General features: G+C 43.3%; 1 protein-coding gene across 1 annotated transcript in view; it reads left to right on the top strand.

Annotated features, from left to right (window-relative positions):
• The window catches only part of adarb2 (adenosine deaminase RNA specific B2 (inactive)), a 193,621-nt gene that overhangs the window by 129,846 nt on the left and 42,509 nt on the right, over window positions 1–21,266 (top strand). The window contains exons 2-3 of the mRNA XM_021620584.2: window positions 4,698–4,784; window positions 5,618–6,597. Of these exons, the coding sequence (XP_021476259.2) occupies window positions 4,698–4,784; window positions 5,618–6,597 (1,067 nt within the window). The remainder of the gene's footprint in view (window positions 1–4,697; window positions 4,785–5,617; window positions 6,598–21,266) is intronic.

The raw sequence follows: 21,266 nt of genomic DNA, 5'->3' as shown, positions 1-21,266 counted from the left end.
GAAGAAGAGTCGGACCAAAATGCGGCGTGTCTATTGCGATCCACACAAACACTACCAAAACAATAAACGTAACGAAAACAGCCTATACTTGTGTAAACTAACACAGAACAAGGACATCAGGACACTAAGGACAATCACCCACAAAACCCAACACCAAACAGGCTACCTAAATATGGTTCCCAATCAGAGACAATGACGAACACCTGCCTCTGATTGAGAACCATATCAGGCCAAACATAGAACTAGACAAACTAGACATGAAACATAGAATACCCACTCAGCTCACACCCTGACCAACCAAAACATAGAAATATACAAAGTAAACTATGGTCAGGGTGTGACACGGAGAGGATAGACGGGTGGATGGACAGGCAGACAGGCAGACACGCAGACAGATCCTTGCGGAATGCAAAACTCTTTCCAGTGCAAGACGTAATCACAGACCTGGCAGCATCGTTTCATTACACTCCAGACTTATCTGCGTCTCTGTCACTGTACCTTGTAAATACATATGAGAAGTTTGTTATCGGATTATTAAGGCAACAGACCCCGAGGGAGGCAGCACATCAAATCTTTGTCTGTCTGTCTGCGTGTCTAGTCTTTATCATGTTTGTTAATTAGTCTCCCTCATGGATGACGGCCTGACTGACATTAATATTCTGTTAAAGAGGAAAAAGACGACTGTGCATTAAATCCCCTGTTTATCAGGTAGTAATCATCATCCGTGAACACTATCAGACATAACGGAGAAGAAAAGAGATGAACACTTTTAATTGGGTGAGGTTATTTGTGTAGGAACAGGAATTCAAGTGCATTGTGGGTCCACGTTGGGAATCTGTCGGTTTCTCTTTTCCTATCTACCCTGAATTCGTCTTGTAGAAGTCCTATTCCCTTTCTGGTACCATTTCACAAAGTGAGTGTGCAATTTTATCCCTGAAAGCACTGAAGGTTGAAGACAAGGACATCCACCACTATCTACATTAGGTGCAAATGCAGAAATCATGCAATGCCAGGTTTATTTATTGAATGCATTAGGCCCAAAAGCCTTTTGTCCCGTGCAGTATCCGAGCTCTAACATTGAAAAGCTTTTATGATGCAAAGAAGGAAGTCATATCTCTCGTGTTACAGTGTTTCTGTAAAGAACCAGTAGCGCTCTTCGGTGAGGTGAGTGCTTTAAGAAGAGAGGTAGGTGTGTGTTATGTTATGGGGTGTGTTTGACAGGAAACCTGCTCAGTTTAATAGGTCCGGCTACCATAGCATCAGCACAGACACTGGAGCAGGCCCTTCAATGATACTCATCCACATCAAGCCCCTTTTTGAGACTGTGTGAGAGTGAGTGGGTGCTATGTATCTCTCTGTCTAAAAGCCATAATGGAAGAAGAAGTGTTATTGAATTTTTCCTCTCCTCACTATCAATGATTCATTGACACTGTTTTTTTCCTCTGCATTTCCCTGCGTAGTCACAATGGTGTGTAATAACGAGTGCCCACTTCAGTTCAGTTCAAGCACAGCTTTGATATCTTCTCAATGCCCTCGTGGCTTTGCATTGCTATGCTGGCCTCACATTCCTCCTCTATAATAAAAATACGTTGGATTCAAGAGCCTTTCCATCGATGTGCAGTATTGTTTTTGTAAATATGTTTCTTTTCAGAGCCTGACTGTATCAGTTTCCAGATTTGAAGATTATATGGCCTTGCCTTCCTTCTCTGAGTTTTGCCCAAATGTGAATGAGCATGAAGATGATACGATTAAACTAATTCAATCAAGCATCATGCCATACGATTGGTTAACTGGATGGTCCAAACACTGGAATAAACTGGGCATGGCTTGGGCATGGCTAGAGCTTGGCTTGGGTTGTTGCTCGGGCTGCGGAATGGGGGGTTGGACTGGGGCAAGACTGGGCCTGGGGCTATGCAGCTGGCACTGGGGGGGCTGGTGCTAGGGGTTGGTGCTAGGCCTGGTGGTGTTGGGGTAGAAAGCTAGGTCTGGCTGTGGGCTGTGTCTTTGGGTTGGGTTGTCTCCTAAAGTCCTGTCCTTGGCATGGTCCAGGAGAACACATGTAAAGCAGATGGCCTGGCTCCTCTGTCTTCTGTGGCACTAATCAGGTGCTAAATATCCATCCGACTGCTACCCAAAACACTGACACACACACACACACACACACACACACAAAGACACATACACACACGCACACCCCAATCACTCAGTCCTTGGATGACATACTGCTATTCCCACCTTGCCTGTCAATATGTCTGCATAATCCTTTAATGAATCCTATAATGTTTGGCACAGCCTATCATGACAGTTTATGACAGCACTTGAGATTGTTGGTATGAACTGAAGCACTGTACAAACAAATGTAGAAAGGCATTGGGTGAAGAGGTATAAAGTTAAAGGTTAAATTAACACAAAAAAAACAAAGAAATAAGTGTATATCCCAAATGGCACCCTATTCACTTTATAGTGCACTACCTTTGACCATAGCCCTATTGGTCCTGCTCAAATGTAGTGCACTAATTAGGGAATAGGGTGCTATTTCGACCAACCTGGGACCTAGCTCCAATACAGCAGTTAAATGCAGTCATGAATCTTGGCTGTAAAAGATATGTGTTGGTTTTTATGTAAGCCAGTGGATTTATGTGTGTACACACTGACTGGAGAGTAATTTACTCACATGCACTGGCACACACACACAAGCACGCACACACACACACACACACACACACACACACACACACACACACACACACACACACACACACACACACAAGCTGTTTATTTATGCAGCTAGTGATCAGCTGCTTAGCGATCAGCTGAGCCATCGGACAGAAATCAGATTTTAAGTGTGGCCGGCAGCTCACTGAGACAATGCAGCCTCTCTCATTTACCAGTTCAGAGCTGTTTAATCTGTGGCCCGCGAGACAGACAGAGATGGAGAGGGGTGGGGGGGGAGAAAGCCAGTCAATGATTTCCCTCAGTGCCTATTTCTAATGTCTCCCGTCGCTCATCTGACCCATCCGTTATGTGGAAGGAACCACAGGGAAATGTGATTGGCTCATTACCCTCCCTCTGCACTGAACCAGGAAAAGAAAGGATAAAGTAGACAGGGCCCTTATCATCTGCTCAATGTGAATTTGCATACACACACACACACATGCATGCATGCATAAACACACACTTCACCTGCCAAACTTGGCAAACCTGGTTTTAATAAGAGCGGTATTATACAACAGGCAAATCCCTATTTTACAGGGTATAGGTTGTTCTCTTCACAATCCCCAGTGCCAAAATCCATCTCTATCAGAATCTCTGTCCTTACTGTATGTATGATTGACTTAATATCTTATCAGTTTACCTGAGCAACGCCTACAGTATGTTAAAAGTATGCTTCTTTACTACTGTGCCATACCTAACTAGATCTAAGATCTGAGACCAACATTTACTGTAAACCTGTCCTCAATGAGTTCTCTTTGTTAGTCATCAGGCTGATGATGTCATACATATCAGTGGGTTGGCTCTGTCTCTCTCCAGCCCCTCACAGCCCAGTGAACGTCAACACTTGGCAGAGGGTTGTTGAGTTGAGTGGGTGGTGCAGAACCTAAGGCACAACGCGATGATAAAAAAATACATTAAAGGCTTCTGAGACCCACGTGGAAACTTATGCCGGCATGTGGTAATTGCCCTCCTCATATTTTGCGCTGTGTTTTACACTTTGTGTGGACGTTTGTCTTTTAAGGTTTCCCGGTCAGAAGACATGTCTTCAGAAACGCTTCAACATAGATGGTGTGTTTGCTAATTTAGCAAACACTATGAACCCGGCCATGTCAGGATCTAACGTTTGAGAGAAAACACTGCAACGACAATAATTACGTAGGTAGAAACAAGTTGCCCTCTAGAGACATAGCTAACAGCATATAGATTGATTTATGTAGAAACTAGTCAGTGTGTGCCGAGACCTTCTGCTGCTGTTTTCACTAATGGACAGACCGACTAACAGCTGCATTTTGCTGGTGTTAGATATACTGTAATTAGGTCACAATGCAGAGTGGTATATTGTAATTTCACCCCACTGGGACACGGCTGATCTGTCCACAGCTCTTAGAGAGCAGCCGTGTGTGTCATTGTGAATCATCAAACCCTTCAGTATTGTTCAACGGGGAGGGAGGGAGGGAGGGAGGGAGGGAGGGAGCGAAGGAGTTCAAGCAATGGATTGGGAAACAGTGGTCTGGTGTAATTAAAGGGGATGGGTACAGTAATATGTGGGCTGCTGTGCCATCCCTTTAAATACAATGGATTCAGGTAGTCTCCCTAGAGGTCCCCCTGGTGTTCCTGCCTCCAGGTGTGCGTGTTGTTTACAGTGTAACACCCTATTAGAGTCCATCACCGCTGGGTCTGGTGCTTTCAGCCCAGGCTGAACATACATCGACAGGCCAGTCAAACCCCTTTAATTAGAAACCACTTCCTCACTTCCCCCAACACCTAATATCTCTTAATGATCAATAGTTTGAGCACTGCTCTCTAAGCAGAAAGAGGAGGAGGAGGAGAAATGGACTGAGAAAGACAGGATAGACCAGCCGTACTCCATGTGTAGAGTGTGTAGGAAGAGTGTGTTTACGTGTCGGTGTATCAGTAACACTGTTTCATTCCACAGTAGCACTCATGGTGTGTTTGTCTGTCTCTTTCCTCTCTGTTCACAGAGAAAGTCAGCATGCTCTCTGCATTGATCGCTCCCTTCAAGTACATGAGCCCTGGGACCACCAGCACAGAGGATGAGGACACTTTAAGTAAGTCACACCACTCAGTATATTCCTCCCAACATACTGGATGCACAGCCACTGATGATATGATAGCCTATGATATACTGTACTCATCCCAAGGAGAAATTTGTCTTGGACAAATTACACTACTGCTTCCACATACTGTAAATACACTGTACTGTAGACCAGATATAAAAGTGATCTATCTGTACATTTTCTGGTTTTGAAACAAAAATTTGTGAACATTTTTCAGAAATGCAATATGCTTCTTTGTCCCTGCAACTAGGTTTGAAGAGCAGAGCATGATAGCACAGCTGCTCCAACTTTGTCCTCGTAGAGAATAGAAGTCTGAAATAAGGGCGATAGCTTTGCTCTTTCACCCCCCCCCCCCCCCCCCCCCCCCCCCAATGTCTGTAACTTTCAATGCAATACAATCCCCCCATTACAAAAGAGATTGCTGCTTTGCATTAGGTACAGTAACAAATACTCTCCCACTTAAACCTCAGAGTCACAGAACCAATTTTGCAGCAGATTACAGAATGATTTGGCAGATAATACCCCATTTGAGGGGATTTGGATTTGAATTTTAGAACACTTAAATAAGATAGCCTCCCTCGCTATGAACTTTGGGGACTGTCGACTGGGGGACGCTGGTAGATCTGTTCATTACCCTTTCATTGTGTATCAAGTGGCTAAATCTGCCCCAAGAGCGTTGCTTTCTGAATCTCATTCTATTGCACACTGAAATATAGTGAATATGGAGCGCCACACAGTTATGTCTGCATTTATTACTTACTTTTATTCTAAACAATGGTTTTATTGCTCTAAATTGTTTTGTTTCCTTTTCTTGTCGTTGTCAGGCACCAGTAGCACTGAGGTCAAAGAGAACCGAAATATTGGTAACCTAGAGGACTGCTGTTCTATTGTCCCCGGCGACCGCCAATCACTGTTCAGATCGGACACATCTAGAGGTGGGACTTCCGGTCTGAAGAGGAAGCGGCCGTTGGAGGAGGACAATAACGGACACCTGTGCAAACTCCGTCTGATCTACAAGAAACTGTTGTGGTCGGACTCACCAAAGAATGCCCTGGTGCAGCTGAATGAGCTGAGGCCAGGCCTCCAGTACCGCATGGTATCGCAGACCGGCCCGGTCCACGCACCCTTGTTCTCAATCGCCGTAGAGGTGAATGGCCTCACCTTTGAGGGCACGGGCCCCACCAAGAAGAAAGCTAAGATGAGGGCGGCCGAGCTGGCCCTCAAGTCCTTCATTCAGTTCCCCAACGCTCCTCAGGCTCACCTGGCCATGGGTAACCATGGCAACCCCTCTGCAGACTTTACCTCGGACCAGGCGGCAGACTTCCCAGACACTCTGTTCAAGGAGTTTGAGCCGTCGTCATGTGGTGGTGTAGTCGGCGACAGCTTCTCCCTCTACCGGTCGGCGTCGGAGAAGAGCGAGCTGCGCCTCTCCAGCGCCCTCCGACACGGCCGATTACTTCGCCACACGTTGGACCTAATGGTGCAGGCCAAGCAGCGGCTGGCAGGGGTCCCTGTTACCATCCCCACCGAGGCCCCCAAAACCCCTGTGGTGCTGCTCAACGAGCTGCGTCCAGGCCTGAGGTATGTGTGCCTGTCCGAGAGGACAGAGGGGCGGCGGGCGCGGAGCTTCATCATGGCAGTCCGCGTGGACGGGAGGATATTCGAGGGCTCTGGACGCAGCAAGAAGCTGGCCAAGACCCAGGCGGCCCAATGCGCTTTGCAGGCCCTCTTCAACATCAGGCTGGCTCCTGAGGGGAGAGGAGGCCTTAAACCCAGCAGGAATAGATGCCCTCATTTGCCCCAGGTGAGTAGCTTGGCTTTTGGTTAGGACATCTGGCAGCTTCTTCTCTCCCATACAGGGACCTGTATTAACCAAAGCAGCAGGAACACAGCAGAAACATTATTGCCATCCAACAAGTAATTAAGAGGGAGGAGATATGGGTAAGGATGAGCTGACAGGGGGGTGAAGGGAGGGAGGAGAGGGAGGAGGGATGATGATAAGGGAGATTTGTAAGCATGCTGACTTATCGTTTACTTTGGACGGGAAGTGTGACGACAGTGGCGTATCTAGTGGAAACATGCAAATGGTGTGTGTACGTTGGAAGGCTCAGGCTGCGGGTAAACAAAATCTGCTCAGTGATCTATTCAAACGGAAAGGGATGTAAATGAAGCAAATTATTGGCCTTGTGCCTCCGACACAAGAGAAAACTGAACGGCTCCCAAAATGAGCTTTTCTATTTTGCGTGTGTGTGTTTCCAGAGCTATAATTGGTAGAGTATTGTAATTTTGCACAATCTCTTGTTTCCCCAGGTGTAGCATCTACAAACATTAATTCAATCTCTTGCCCAAAGGAGATCGAAAAGCAAAGAGCAAATCGACAAACAAACCACTGACCCAATCCCGTGCTCATTTACTCAAATATGTAAATAGCAATCAGACCAGGCAAACACGTTTTGAGGAACTTTTCCATTTTAGACCCCAAAGTCATTCAGGGCTGGATTCTGTGGTTGGACATTTTAACCTTCAATTCAGCATTTAAGGTTGTGTGCAAAATGTCACCCTATTCTCTAGATAGTGCACAGGCCCTCAACAGAAGTTGTGCACAATATAGAGAATATGATGCTATTTGGGACATGAACAAAATATATCGAAGGTAACACTACCAGGGAAACATTTTTCTAGCTAATTCAATCATCAGCTGCGAATGTTATTTTCACTTTAGACATGTTTATAATCGCACAAATCTAGGTATCTAGGCAACCTAGGCCAACAGTATCATTCATTTTGTTGTAGGCTCTAATAAGGAACAATATTTATTCTAGACAAATAGTTGATACATTGTTCATCAATGTCAAAAAATACACAGATACCTGTAGCTATGCGTGCATGGGTGCGTGTGTGCATGAGCGTGTCTGTTTACACATGGTATTTGTGTGTATGGTGTATGCAGTGTAGTCTGAGTGTGTGCGTAGTGTGTACTAGAGGTCTTAATGGGTCCAAAAAGTTTGGTCCCTTCCGAAATGGCTCCGTGGCTTTCCCACCCGACACGATATGCATAAAATAATTTCTGATATGTGTGTCAGACCCGTTGTGAAAAGGACCGTTGAAAACAGACCCAAACAGACCCGTGTTGGTTCGGATCCGAGAGACCCATTCAGATCTGGGAGAAAGAGAGAAAGGAAGAAACCTCTTGCTGTGCGCCGTCAGCACGTCAATAAACAAGCCTATTCCTCAAATGATCCACAGTTACATGTCCTGACAAACTGCCTATAACAAATGACAAAACATTTTGTTTTGGTGCGTTTTGATGTGAATAAAATCATATCAAATCAAAGTTTATTTGTCACGTGCTCCGAATACAACAGGTGTAGTAGACCTTACAGTGAAATGCTTACTTACAGGCTCTAACCAATAGTGTGAAAAAAAATGTGTGTGTGTGTATAGGTAAGTAAAGAAATAAAACAACAGTAAAAATACATTTAAAAATAAGAGCAGCAAGGCTATATACAGACACCTGTTAGTCAGGCTTATTGAGGCAGGATGTATGTGTAGGTATGGTTAAAGGGACTGTGCATATATGATGAACAGAGAGTAGCAGAAGCGTAAAAGGAGGGGTTGGCGGGTAGAGGGACAAAATGCAGATAGCCCGGTTAGCCAATGTGCGGGAGCACTGGTTGGTCGGGCCAATTTAGGTGGTATGTACATGAATGTATAGTTAAAGTGACTATGCATATAATATAAACAGAGAGTAGCAGCAGCGTAGAAGAGGGGTTGGGGGGGCACACAATGCAAATAGTCCGGGTAATTTGGTTACCTGTTCAGGATTCTTATGGCTTGGGAGTAAAAACTGTTGAGAAGCCTTTTTGACCTAGACTTGGCACTCCGGTACCGCTTGCCATGAGGTAGTAGAAGCATTAAAAACGTTGTAGTCTATTATTTTATTGGTTTTTACGTTCCTCAAACACGATTCAGCTGTCGGAGATTTGAGCGATAAATGCATCAGGGCATTGCATGCATAGAGGCCTATAGGCTTAGACGTCCATTATATGAGATTCATATAAATATATATATATATTAAAGGAGATTCCTAGCCCTAGAGAGACGGAGAGAAAGATTGAGATATGCCAGCGCCATGTTCGCACCGTTGACATGGATTTCTTTATACTTGTCAGATAGGCTACTACTGCTATTCAGATAAAGGCATAAAGAAGGAGGCTAATTCCTTCATTTTGATAAAGATAAGCATTATATTGTTAGATTAAAGGAGTAACTCTGGTAGATTAAAGGAGTAACTCTGGTAGGCCTAAAACATTCTTCCTCACCTCAAGTTGAACTGTCGGAGTCAGTTGGAGTGCCGGTGCACTCCAACTGACTAAACAATTGACTAAACAATTGATAAATACGGGGAAGAAAAAGGGAACTGCATCGTGCTCTCTCCTCAGCAGCAGGCACACGTGAGGTGAGCAGCCGGAACCAGTTTCAGCTATATAAGCTATACGTTTTTTGGAGTTACAATTGGCTGACATACACTACATGACCAAAAGTAAAGCTATTGTGAACCTTTAAATGGGCTATGTCCTATTAGCATTCCCTTCCATGCCTTGAAGAAATAGACAAGCAAAGTGTCCTTCCTTTCCGGAACAACATCAGCCAAACAACCTGCTCATGTTAGCCTGGGAGAAAACTTTTATTTTTTACCTCCTGTCATGGTGTTTAAAAGGATTTTAAGAGGATTTGCCTCACCCGTTTAGTTCCAGAAAGCAGTCGCTTGTGGAAATTCTTGAAAGTCAGCCGTGCTGTCTGCTTGCTACTGTCGAATGGGGGAAAGGGGGAACAGTCATTTTGAAGTGGTGAAGGACACACACACATCAAACACACAATCCTTCTAAGATTTCTCTGCGGATCGTCGAGTAGCTCTTAGTGAAAAACCACATGAGTTTCACATGTGATATCTGTTTCACATGTGATTACAATGATCTTAAGTTAATGTAATAACGTGACATCATGTAGTGACATGAAACTACTCATGTGAAATAAACGTGACAACACGGGGATCTACATTTCAGCAAAGTTCTTTACATGTGAGAGTTAGAATTTGAGGTGAAAGAAAAACATCCACACTTTATGTGTTTTAAGTATAAGTTAAGTGAACAATCTTCAATCAATGATAATCTGATTAAATTTGACATGATCACTTATTACTGACTTTTCCATTTTGTGTACGCTGATCTTTCTGCATCGTAGCAGCATTTCTGCATCGTAGCGTTCCTCTACATATTCATTACCAACAAGTATAATTCATCTCTCCACTAAGATAAATAGAGCCATCTGCACTGCTATTTTAGACATCAGTTCATCTGATTCTTCTCTCGTCATTGATTTAATTGACTTTCAGCAATTTGAGGGTTTTTCTGTATTGTTGTCTGTTATTGGGGAATATTATTCTGTTTCAATCAGGGGTTGGAACCTAAATTCTTTTCCAATCATTTCTTTCTGAATAGAACCACATTTGTTTTTATTCTGTTCCACTGTTCCTACCAGCAAAATAAAGTTCAGTACCGGCTCGATCCAAACATTTTTTTACGGTTTATATCGTTCCTTTATGTTCCTTTTTTAACCTGTCAAATCAACTGTTTTTTACATTTACCTCCATGAAATGATTTCAACAATCAGTGTGGATAGAGCAGGCAAGCTAGTTGTTTAAATGTGTGATGGACAGACAAGTGTAGCCGATGGTGCAAGATGGGACTGACATTTTGCGGGTGGGGAGAGAGCAAGAGAAGATTGAGGAGGCTTGAAGCGCTGGGCATTCTGTTTTGACATGCATTATCTGCTGTGCATTCAGAGAGTATTCAGACTTACTTTTCCCACATTTTGTTACATTACAAAATGTATTCAATGTTTTTTTCCCCCTCATCAATCTACACACAATAACCCATAATGACAAAGCGAAAACAGGTTTGTAGAAATTATTGCAAATGTATTAAAAATAAAAAACAGATATCTTATTTACATTAGTATTCAGATCCCTTGCTTTGAAACTCACAATTGAGCTCAGGTGCATCCTGTTTCCATTGATCGTCCTTGAGATGTTTCTACAACTTGATTGGAGTCCACCTGTGGTAAATTCAATTGATTGGATTTCATTTGGAAAGTCACACACCTGTCTATATAATGTCCCACAGTTGATGTCAGAGCAAAAACCAAGCCATGAGGTTGAAGGAATTGTCCGTAGAGCTCAGAGACAAGATTATGTCGAGGCACAGATCTGGGGAAGGGTACCCAAACATTTCTGCAGCATTGAAGGTCCCCAAGAACACAGTGGCCTCCATCATTCTTAAATGGAGGAAGTTTGGAACCACCAACACTCTTCCTTGAGCTGGCCGCCCGGACAAACTGAGCAAGCGGGAGAGAAGGGCCTTGGTCATGAAGGAGACCAAGAACCCGATGGTCACTCTGACAGAGCTATAGAGTTCGGCTGTGGCGATGGGAGAATCTTCCTGAAGGACAACCATCTCTGCAGCACTCCACCAATCAGGCCTTTATGGTAGAGTGGCCAGACGGAAGCCACTCCCCAGTAAAAGGCACATGACAGCCCACTTGAAGTTTGCCAAAAGGCACCTAAAGGACTCATACCATGAGAAACAAGTTTCTCTGTTCTGATAAAACCAAGATTTGTTTCATCAGAGGGAGGTTTTTCAGCGGCAGAGACTGGGAGACTAGTCAGGATCGAGGGAAAGATGAACGGAGCAAAGTACAGAGAGATCCTGAATGAACAGGACAACGATCCAAGAGGACAATGACCCTAAGCACACAGCCAGAGACCAGACTTGAACCCGATCGAACATCTGTGGAGAGACCAGAAAATAGCTGTGCAGCGACGCTCCCCATCCAACCTGACAGAGCTTGAGAGGATCTGCAGAGAAGAATGGGGGAAACTCCCCAAATACAGGTGTGCATCTAGCATCATACCCAAGAAGACTCGAGGCTGTAATCGCTGCCAAAGGTGCTTCAACAAAGTACTGAGTAAAGGGTCTGAATAGTTTGCTTTGTCATTATGGGGTATTGTGTGTAGATTGAAGAGGGGGGGAAAAACAGCAATTTCATCCATTTTAGAATAAGGCTATAATGTAACAAAATGTGGAAAAAGTCAAGGGGGCTGAATAATTTCCGATTGCACTGTAAATTAGATCCACAGAATTATAACTTGGAGGAGTGGCTTCTATGGCGGAACTTTGGATGTCCTTTGAGCTTGCCAGCTAACAAGCTTGTGTGTGCAGAGCAGCACCATAATTAAAAACCCGTCTTACATATTTGTAGTTAATAAATCCAACGAGAAACAAGATTGATGAAGGAGCTGTTCGTGGACTACAGGAAAAGGAGGGCCGAGCACGCCCCTTTCACATCAATGCCTTTTCCCACTCAGGAGACTGAAAAGATTTGGAATGGGTCCTCATATCCTCAAAAAGTTCTACAGCTGCACCATCGAGAGCATGGTTGCATCACCGCTTGGTATGGCAATTGCTCGACATCTGACCGACCGCAAGGCGCTACAGAGGGTAGATATTACCTCAATTAGTTCTTACGGCCCAGTACATCACTGGGGCCGAGCTTCCTGCTATCCAGGACCTCTATACCAGGAGGTGTCAGAGGAAGGCCCTAAAAATTGTCAGACTTCAGCCACCCAAGTCATAGACTGTTCTCTCTTTCTACCACATGGCAAGTGGTATCAGAGTGCCAAGTCTATGTCCAAAAAGCTCCTTAATAGCTTCTACCTCCAAGCCATAAAACTGCTAATCAGTTAACCAAATGGCTACCCGGACTAGTTGCATCTCCCCCTTTTTTACGCTGCTGCTACTGTTTATTATCTATGAATAATCACTTTACCTCTACCTACATGTACATATTACCTCAATTACCTCGACTAACCTGTACCCCTGCACATTGACTTGGTACAGGTACCCCCTGTATACTGAATATAGACTCGCCACTTTACTGAATATAACTATGCCACTTTATGTTTATATACCCTACATTACTCATCTCATATGTATATACTGTACTCTATACCATCTACTGCATCTTGCCTATGCCGTTCTGTACCATCACTCATTCATATATCTTTATGGACATATTCTTTATCCCTTTACACTTGTGTGTATAAGGTAGTAGTTGTGGAATTGTTAGGTTAGATTACTCGTTTGTTATTACTGCATTTTCGGAACTAGAAGCACAAGCATTTCGCTACACTTAACATCTGCTAACCATTGTGTATGTGACAAATACAATTTGGTTTGATTTGTTGTTATGTCATTGTGTACCATTTTTTTGTATATATATATTTATTTTTACTTTAGTTTATTTTTCAAATGTATTTTTGTGGGAAATATTTTCTTACTTGTTGCAAAAACTGCATTGTTGGTTAAGGGCTCGTAAGTAAGCATTTCATGGTAAGGTCTACAGCTGCTGTATTTGGCACATGTGTAAAAATACCATATGACTTGATTTGATTGCTAGGCCTATGGTAGCTTGATTTGATTACTAGGTCTATAGTAGCCTTAACTATCATTGAATTAAAAATCTCTCTCCCTATCTTCTGAATTACGATTGTAAAGTCAGTACAATAGCCTATGCTTCGGAGAGGGGCAGGTAGTCTAAACATGCGATGGCAAAGATTTTCAGCTTATAGGCAGACACTGGAATAAGTTTGCATATGTCACGTTCTGACCTTTATTTCCTTTGTTGTGTATTTATTTAGTATGGTCAGGGCGTGAGTTGGGTGGGCAGTCTATGTTTGTTTTTCTATGATTTGGGTATTTCTATGTTTCGGCCTAGTATGGTTCTCAATCAGAGGCAGGTGTCATTAGTTGTCGCTGATTGAGAATCATACTTAGGTAGCCCGGGTTTCACTGTGTGTTGGTGGGTGATTGTTCCTGTCTCTGTGTTTGCACCAGATAGGACTGTTTTTTGGTTTTCCACGTTTATTGTTTTGTAGTGTTCGTGTTTATCGTTTTTTTCATTAAACATGAATAACCACCATGCCGCGTTTTGGTCCGCTTCTCTTTCCCATACAGAAAACCGTAACAGCATAGGCGCTTTGCTGTGTTTTTTCTTTGTTGGAGTCAAGCAATTTCTGAACGTAAAATAACGTTCTTAACCGGTTCCCATGCTTTTAAAATAACGGCTCTGTTCCAGAACAGTATGGATCACTTTCATTCCAGGTTCTGTTTATGTTCCTTGAAAAATGTTATTTTCCGGTTTTCGGTTCTGTTCCCTAAACCAGTTCCAACCCCTTTTTAATGGTACTCCTGAATTAATCACTATGATGAATATAATAGTTTTTCTTGAGTGTATTTTTAACAAAGCTGAGATTTACTTTACTTACAGTACAGCACTTTACTTACTTACAAAAGTTTGGACACGCCTACTCATTCAAGGGTTTTTCTTTAGTTGAACTATTTTCTACATTGTATAATAATAGTGAAGACATCAAAACTGTGAAAGAACAGATATGGAATCATGGGGTAACCAAAAAAGTGTTAAATAAATCAAAATATATTTTAGATTCTTCAAAGTAGCCACCCTTTGCCTTGATGACAGCTTTGCACAGTCTTGGCATTCTCTCAACCAGCTTCATGAGGAATGCTTTTCAAACAGTCTTGAAGGAGTTCCCACATATGATGAGCACTTGTTGGCTGCCTTTCCTTCACTCTGCGGTCCAACTCATCCCAATCCATCTCAATTGGGTTGAGGTCGGGTGATTGTGGAGGACATGTCATCTGATGCAGCACTCCACCCCTCTCCTTCTTTGTCAAATAGTCCTTACACAGCCTGGATGTGTGTTTTGGGTCATTGTCCGGTTGAAACGAAAACGATAGTCACTTTAAGTGCAAACCAGATGGAATGGCGTATTGCTGCGGAATGCTGTGGTAGCCATGCTGTTTAAGTGTGCCTTGAATTCTAAATAAATCACAGATAGTGTCTACAGCAAAGCACCCCTACACCATCACACCTCCTTCTCCATGGATCACAGTGTGAACCACACATGCGGAGATCATCCGTTCACCTACTCTGTATCTCACAAAGACACAGCGGTTCGAACCAAAAATCTCAAATGTGCACTCATCAGACCAAAGGACAGATTGCCAAGTCTCTTCTTCTTATTGGTGTCCTTTAGTTGTGGTTTCTTTCCAGAAATTCAACCAAGAATGAAAAGCAGCAAATATGTGCTCTGCATATGTGGGAACTCCTTCAAGACTATTGGAAAAGCAGTCCAGGTGAAGCTGGTTGAGAGAATGCCAAGAGTTTGCAAAGCTGTCATGAAGGCAAAGGATGTCTACTTTAAAGTCACTACTGGTCAAAAGTTTTAGAACATCTACTCATTCAAGGGTTCTTCTATATTTTTACTATTATTCTACATCGTAGAATAATAGTGAACAAATGAAAACTATGAAATAACACATATGGAATCATGTAGTAACCAAAAAAGTGTTAAACAAATCAAAATATATTTTATATTTCAGATTCTTCAAATAGCCACCCTTTGCCTTGATGACAGCTTTTTTTTTTGTCAAAAGCCCTGTTTGTGTGTGTTTGAATCCACATGTGAAACTTCATGTAAAATATCATCACGTGAAGTGTTCCAAAAACAAATGATGTTTCATAAAATGTCACTTGCAACAAGTGTAAATTTCGCATCTGAAATCATGTGTTTTTTCCTTATTGGGTATGCGTGCGCGTGCTTATGTGCATGTGAGAGGTTAGGAGTTCAATAGCCACCAGATGTAAGGCCTGGTAATGGGAGAGTGCCAGACTTAGTCACTAGGCCAGCTCTCTTTTACAGAGACTGACTCAGGCTTTACCTTAGTGCACGCACTTTTACTGGAACTCCATCCTAGGTAAGGAACTCCATCCTAGGTAAGGAACGTCATCCTAGGTAAGGAACGCCATCCTAGGTAAGGAACGCCATCCTAGGTAAGGAACGCCATCCTAGGTAAGGAACGCCATCCTAGGTAAGGAACTCCATCCTAGGTAAGGAACGCCGTCCTAGGTAAGGAACGCCGTCCTAGGTAAGGAACGCCGTCCTAGGTAAGGAACGCTGTCCTAGGTAAGGAACTCCATCCTAGGTAAGGAACGCCATCCTAGGTAAGGAACGCCATCCTAGGTAAGGAACGCCATCCTAGGTAAGGAACGCCATCCTAGGTAAGGAACTCCATCCTAGGTAAGGAACGCCATCCTAGGTAAGGAACGCCATCCTAGGCAAGGCGGAAAGGCATGGGTTATTATAAAGACCTTCCTTCCTTTGAGTTTTTCCGTAGATGGAGAGAGACAGAGAGAGAGTGAGAGAGAGAATGGTCGAAACCTACAGTAGGTCACCTTTGCAGAATGAAAGAGGGAGAGTAGAGCCAATAGAAAGCGAGAAAGAAGGGGATGTTTGTCAAGGACATGATATTGTCTTGGAGGAGAGGAATCCAGAACCACGCCAGGATGATAGCCTCAGGCTAACCTGAACAATAACTTGAAGACTAGCTCCAATGTCCAGCTCCTAAATCAAATATTGAAACTCATCCAATGTCTAGTATTGTGGTATGCTGCTCACACTCCGGTATAGCTCCACACATCTCTAAATAATGACGCAGGCGCACACACAAACACGCACACCCCTGATGGCACCGAACATCCGACCATGCAGGTTTTTGTTCTCCATCATCAGAAATAAGACAGTGTTAAGGTCAGTTACAAAGTTATTGCTACTTTGTGATATAAAAATGCAGACCCATTTTAAGAGTTTCGAATATACTCTGTATTCTCCTGTAGTTGTTATTAAAACGATGTTCTAATTTGATAGAATCAGCATCGGATACTCAAACTGTATTTCTTTAACAGGTTACTTAAAGACAATTATCCTTCAATGCTGTCCTCTCACTTTGTACTGTACAAAGTGAGAGAACAGCATTGAACACTCTCCAGTCCAGGCAGGTCTGGGTGGGTGTAATTTATCCACTTGCAGTGTGACTGTGAGGAGAGAGAGGAAAAGAGAAGTGAATGTAATTTGGCATCAGGATTCCGGTCACATGACTAAGTGGAATGATTACCCCTTGTTCCCAGGTTGATTGGCCACTTAATCTCTCCCTCTCTATCTTCTCGCCTCACGGTGCAGTTGCCGCTCTGACCGCCGTGACAAAGATCTGCCGCGTTGCCAAGTCAACATAAGAGTTCCGATCTTCAAGACGGCGACGGGCAGGGTGGCGGGCAGGGGGGGTAGCGGGTGAGTCTGGGCCGGTTTCGGCTGACTGAAGGACAACTCCAGGTCATTGGTCGGGCCATTGTCGGCGACCCCCGGCTCTTTAACCTTGGATTAGAGACATAAGGAAATGCACCGGCAAGACAGAATAACAATGGTGGGGGACAAGGCTAGGGAGGAGGGGGAGGTACAGAGATGCATAAGAATCAAATGTGATTTTTAACCTGGTAGAAGGTTGATTAAATGTACACTCAGTGATTCAGGAGATCTTTATTATATAAACACAACAAATATGACGCCATGGTGACGTCAACTTCCTGCTTACAAAAACACCAACAACAACATTGCCACTATTGACTGTTCTGTAAGCAGGATGTCACCCCACTTTGCATGATGAATATGTTTAGGTTTAATCCTTCATCTCAGTAGCAGACTGTACTCGGTCATTACACACTTTTAACACACAACAATAGATATTCCAGATACAGTCAGATCCAAAATGATTGATAAAGATGAGCAAAAAAGACTGTATAAAATAAATAATTTAAATACTGAGCTCCATTCTACTGCACAGCAAAATAAGCATTTCCCTGCATCTGCAAAAACACCTGCAAGTCTGTGTACGCAACCGAGACACTTTGATTTCATTTATATTGTATGTTCAAGACATTATATTAATGCAATTGCTCAGATAAATATATTTTGTTTAACGAGTAATATTTTGGGGAGAGAAAAATGTATTGTGGCCTTCCATGGCTTCCTGTTTCACTGGGGTATAAAAATGAGGTAACACGCATCTCTTTGTCATCCATCACCATAGGGAAATGCAAAGAGCTCACAAACAAAAAGAGACAAATGGTTGTTGACCTTCATTAATCATACCACTATTAAGGCACAAGTTAAGAAGTTTAAAAACACTGGAACAGTGGTAAACTTGCCTGGTATTGGACGCAAGTGTATCTTGTCACCACGCACAGTGAAGAAGATGGTTTGGGAGGCGAAGGAATATCCAAGGGCCAAAGTTGGAGAATTCTCCAAATCTACAATTAGACGTCAACTCCATGCCAATAGGCGTATGCTCTTTGGAAGGGTTGCCAGCATTTCTTTTTATTATTATTGAGAGCAACTAACAACTGTAATTGCATGGAGTTTGCTAAACGGTATTGGAACTTGGATTGGAAGCGATGCTATGGTCAGATGACACGAAAATAGATCTCCTTGGTTGCGGACACCAGTGGTGGGTTTGGTGTCGAAAGAAGAACCCCATTGAAAACCAGTTGTTTGTATTGAAGAGGGCAGTCCCTAAGTACAGATGAAGAATATCAAGGATCTAGAAAGATTCTAAGATGGAGGAATGGTCTAAGATCCCTCCCAATGTGTTGTTCAGTCTCATAAAACATTTTAGGAAAAGGCTTAGTGCCATAATCCTCTCAGGGGGAGGGCGCACCAAGCATTGAAAACAGGGTTGCCAATAATTTTGACATCTATCTTTTTGAGACAGAAAAAGGCTCAGTGCTGTAATCCTCGCAAGGGGAGTGTGCCGGAGTAAGGAAAATATGGGTGCCAATAATTTTGACACCTATCTTTTCGAGATTTTTTTTGTATTACTTGTTAAATAAAGTGTCTTTCTCTGAGCAATTGTATTAGTATATCAGAATAAAATTGGAGCAACATTTTTTTGGCATACATTATAGCTCAGTATTTATATGATTTATTTTATACATGTTTGTTTGCTCATCTTTATCAACGGTGCCAATCATTTTGGACCTGACTGTACTTGATTAAAAGAAACCATTTAAATCCAATTATCTAATAATATTTCACAGATGCATTTCATAACGTTTCTTTACAGTATGCAACTGTATGGTGTGTTTTCCCCAGGGCTGAATGTGGTCTCATTGAGCTCTTCTGAATGCAGGCCGTTATTAGACAGAAGATACGCCTAGCTATGGAATCATTTAGCCTGGTAATTTCCCCATGCCGGCAAATTGAATATGATTTGAGACACCAAGGTGACCCCTGTCAGCCACCGAGCGTTTTACAGATTGTTTTCTTTTTCTAATCTCTTGACTTCTAATCTGTCTGAATATAAACAGCCATGAAGCAAAAATCATTAATTAATATTGCCACAACAAATTAACGATGGCAGCGGCCAAGCTAGGCCAGGCAAGCAGCGATTTCAAGAAATAGAAAAATTATCCAACATGGGAGAGGAAAGGAACGTGTGAAAAACGAATGAATTATTACAGAAATTGATTTACACCCTGAGGCCACCTGCAGCAGAGTGTTTGCGTTCCAAATGGACCCTATTCCCTATATGGTGCTCTCTTTTAATCCAGGGTCTACAGGGCTCCGGTCAAAAGTAGTGCACTATATAGGAAATAGGGTGCAATATGGGACGCATTAGACAGTGTTACAGACGTATCGAGTGGGTGAGCTGCCTGTCTGCCTCACATGCTTATACACTCTTAGAGAAAAGTTCTATCTGGAACCTAAAAGGGTTCTTTGGCTGTCAGGTTCCAGGTATAGCCCTTTTAGATTCCATATCCCTTTCCACTGAGGGATCTCAGTGGGTTATTCCTGGAACCAAAAGGGGTTATTTTATGGACACAGCCAAAGAACCCTTTTGCAGCCTTTTTTTTCTAGGAGTGTAGAGACCTGTCGAAGCTGGTTTAATTCACAGATAACGTCAATGACTTCTAATACCTGATAAGTACCTTTGGATCATAGGGTTAGAGAGTCAGTAACCGGAAACTAAATGCATGCATTTGCACATCTGATAGCTATTTTTGAAAGCCCTCCTAATTGGATATAACAAGGATATCTAGCTGTTTTCAGTGGATTTTCTAGTTGCTGGAACAACCTGACACGTTATCCTGTCCCCATTGGTGTTATTCCTCCTGGGGAGTTGAAAGAAAACGAATGGGAGAGCTTGGTGCCTGAAATTATGGAACAATAATGTTTTTACATTTAATGGAAGCACTTTGTACACGGAAAGGTTAGAACCGTCATGAACTGTCTAATACTTATGCAAAATATGACCTATAAAACTGTTAAATCTCTTCCTCCGCCACGTCAGCATGCAGTTTGTACCAGGACAGGAAAAGATCCCTACACAGGTTGAAATGAAATTAGCAGCGTTCCCCCTGTAAGGTTGACTACAGTCCCCTTTTCTAACTCGTAACGCCCCTAACTAACCTCTCTTAGCCTCGACTGGGACGCTCCCGCCAGCACCTAGTTGTTATTCCCACCACCATCACTGTCACCCCCTCCCCCCTCTCTCTTTCTCGTCCTCCCTTCTTTTTTCTCTCTCTCTCCTGGCCCCTGCTATGCCACGCATGGTGGCTGTACTGTAATCAGTCCTGAGGAACCCTCACACTTCATTAAAGCATAATCAAGTTCATTACAATTTCATAGACGCTCAGGTACCAAATGGTTTCCGATAAATCACGGCTATTGGTCTTGTGTGCCTGGGCGTACACGTTTATCTCCCCCACTCAGGCACGAGAGAGGGAAGAGAGAAGAGGAACGACAGAGAAAATATGAGGGTCTGGTTGTGCCCTTTGAATGACCTTAGTGTCAGGAGGCAGGGCACTCCCTCTGGGCTAGACCATTACCACAGTGTCCTTGGATAACCTGAGGACCGGGTAACTATTTACAGATTGGAGGTCTGTTTGTATGGCAGTGCACCATTTGGTGTTAAGATGAATGTAGAGATCCATCGGTAGTAGTGTCGTGGGAAAGTTCCCCTTCACATTCTGTTCATTACCATTCTCAGACACAACTAATGTAAATATTTGTGGAAACACAAATATACAGAAATACAGTGAAGAACAATCCCGAAAACATAATGTGTTCCACTGGCAAGCCCAAAGTCCAAACCAACAGACACTTACGTTTATTTCCCGGGACGTTTATCCTGAAGGTGGTGGGGGAGGAGAGGTGGGATGAGGGGGGGAGGAGGGGGAGGCATTGAGAGGTGGCAGGGAAAGATGAGGGGCTGACTGAGCCGGGCAAGAGAGGACATACCAGGAGAAGAGGATGGATGGAGTGTTGCAGTGGGGGAAAAAAGAGAGAAACCTCAGCGGAACAAAAGACCTTCAGGATTAATTAGGCGTCAGATTGGTTGCAGGGCACACTGGCTCTGCTCTGACTGGTTGCAGGGAACACTGGCTCTACTCTGATTGGATGCAGGGCACACTGGCTCTGCTCTGACTGGTTGCAGGGCA

The sequence above is a fragment of the Oncorhynchus mykiss genome, chromosome 11 (genome assembly GCF_013265735.2).
Source record: "Oncorhynchus mykiss isolate Arlee chromosome 11, USDA_OmykA_1.1, whole genome shotgun sequence".
Classification (NCBI taxonomy): domain Eukaryota; kingdom Metazoa; phylum Chordata; class Actinopteri; order Salmoniformes; family Salmonidae; genus Oncorhynchus; species Oncorhynchus mykiss.
This window is presented reverse-complemented; position numbering and strand designations above follow the sequence as displayed.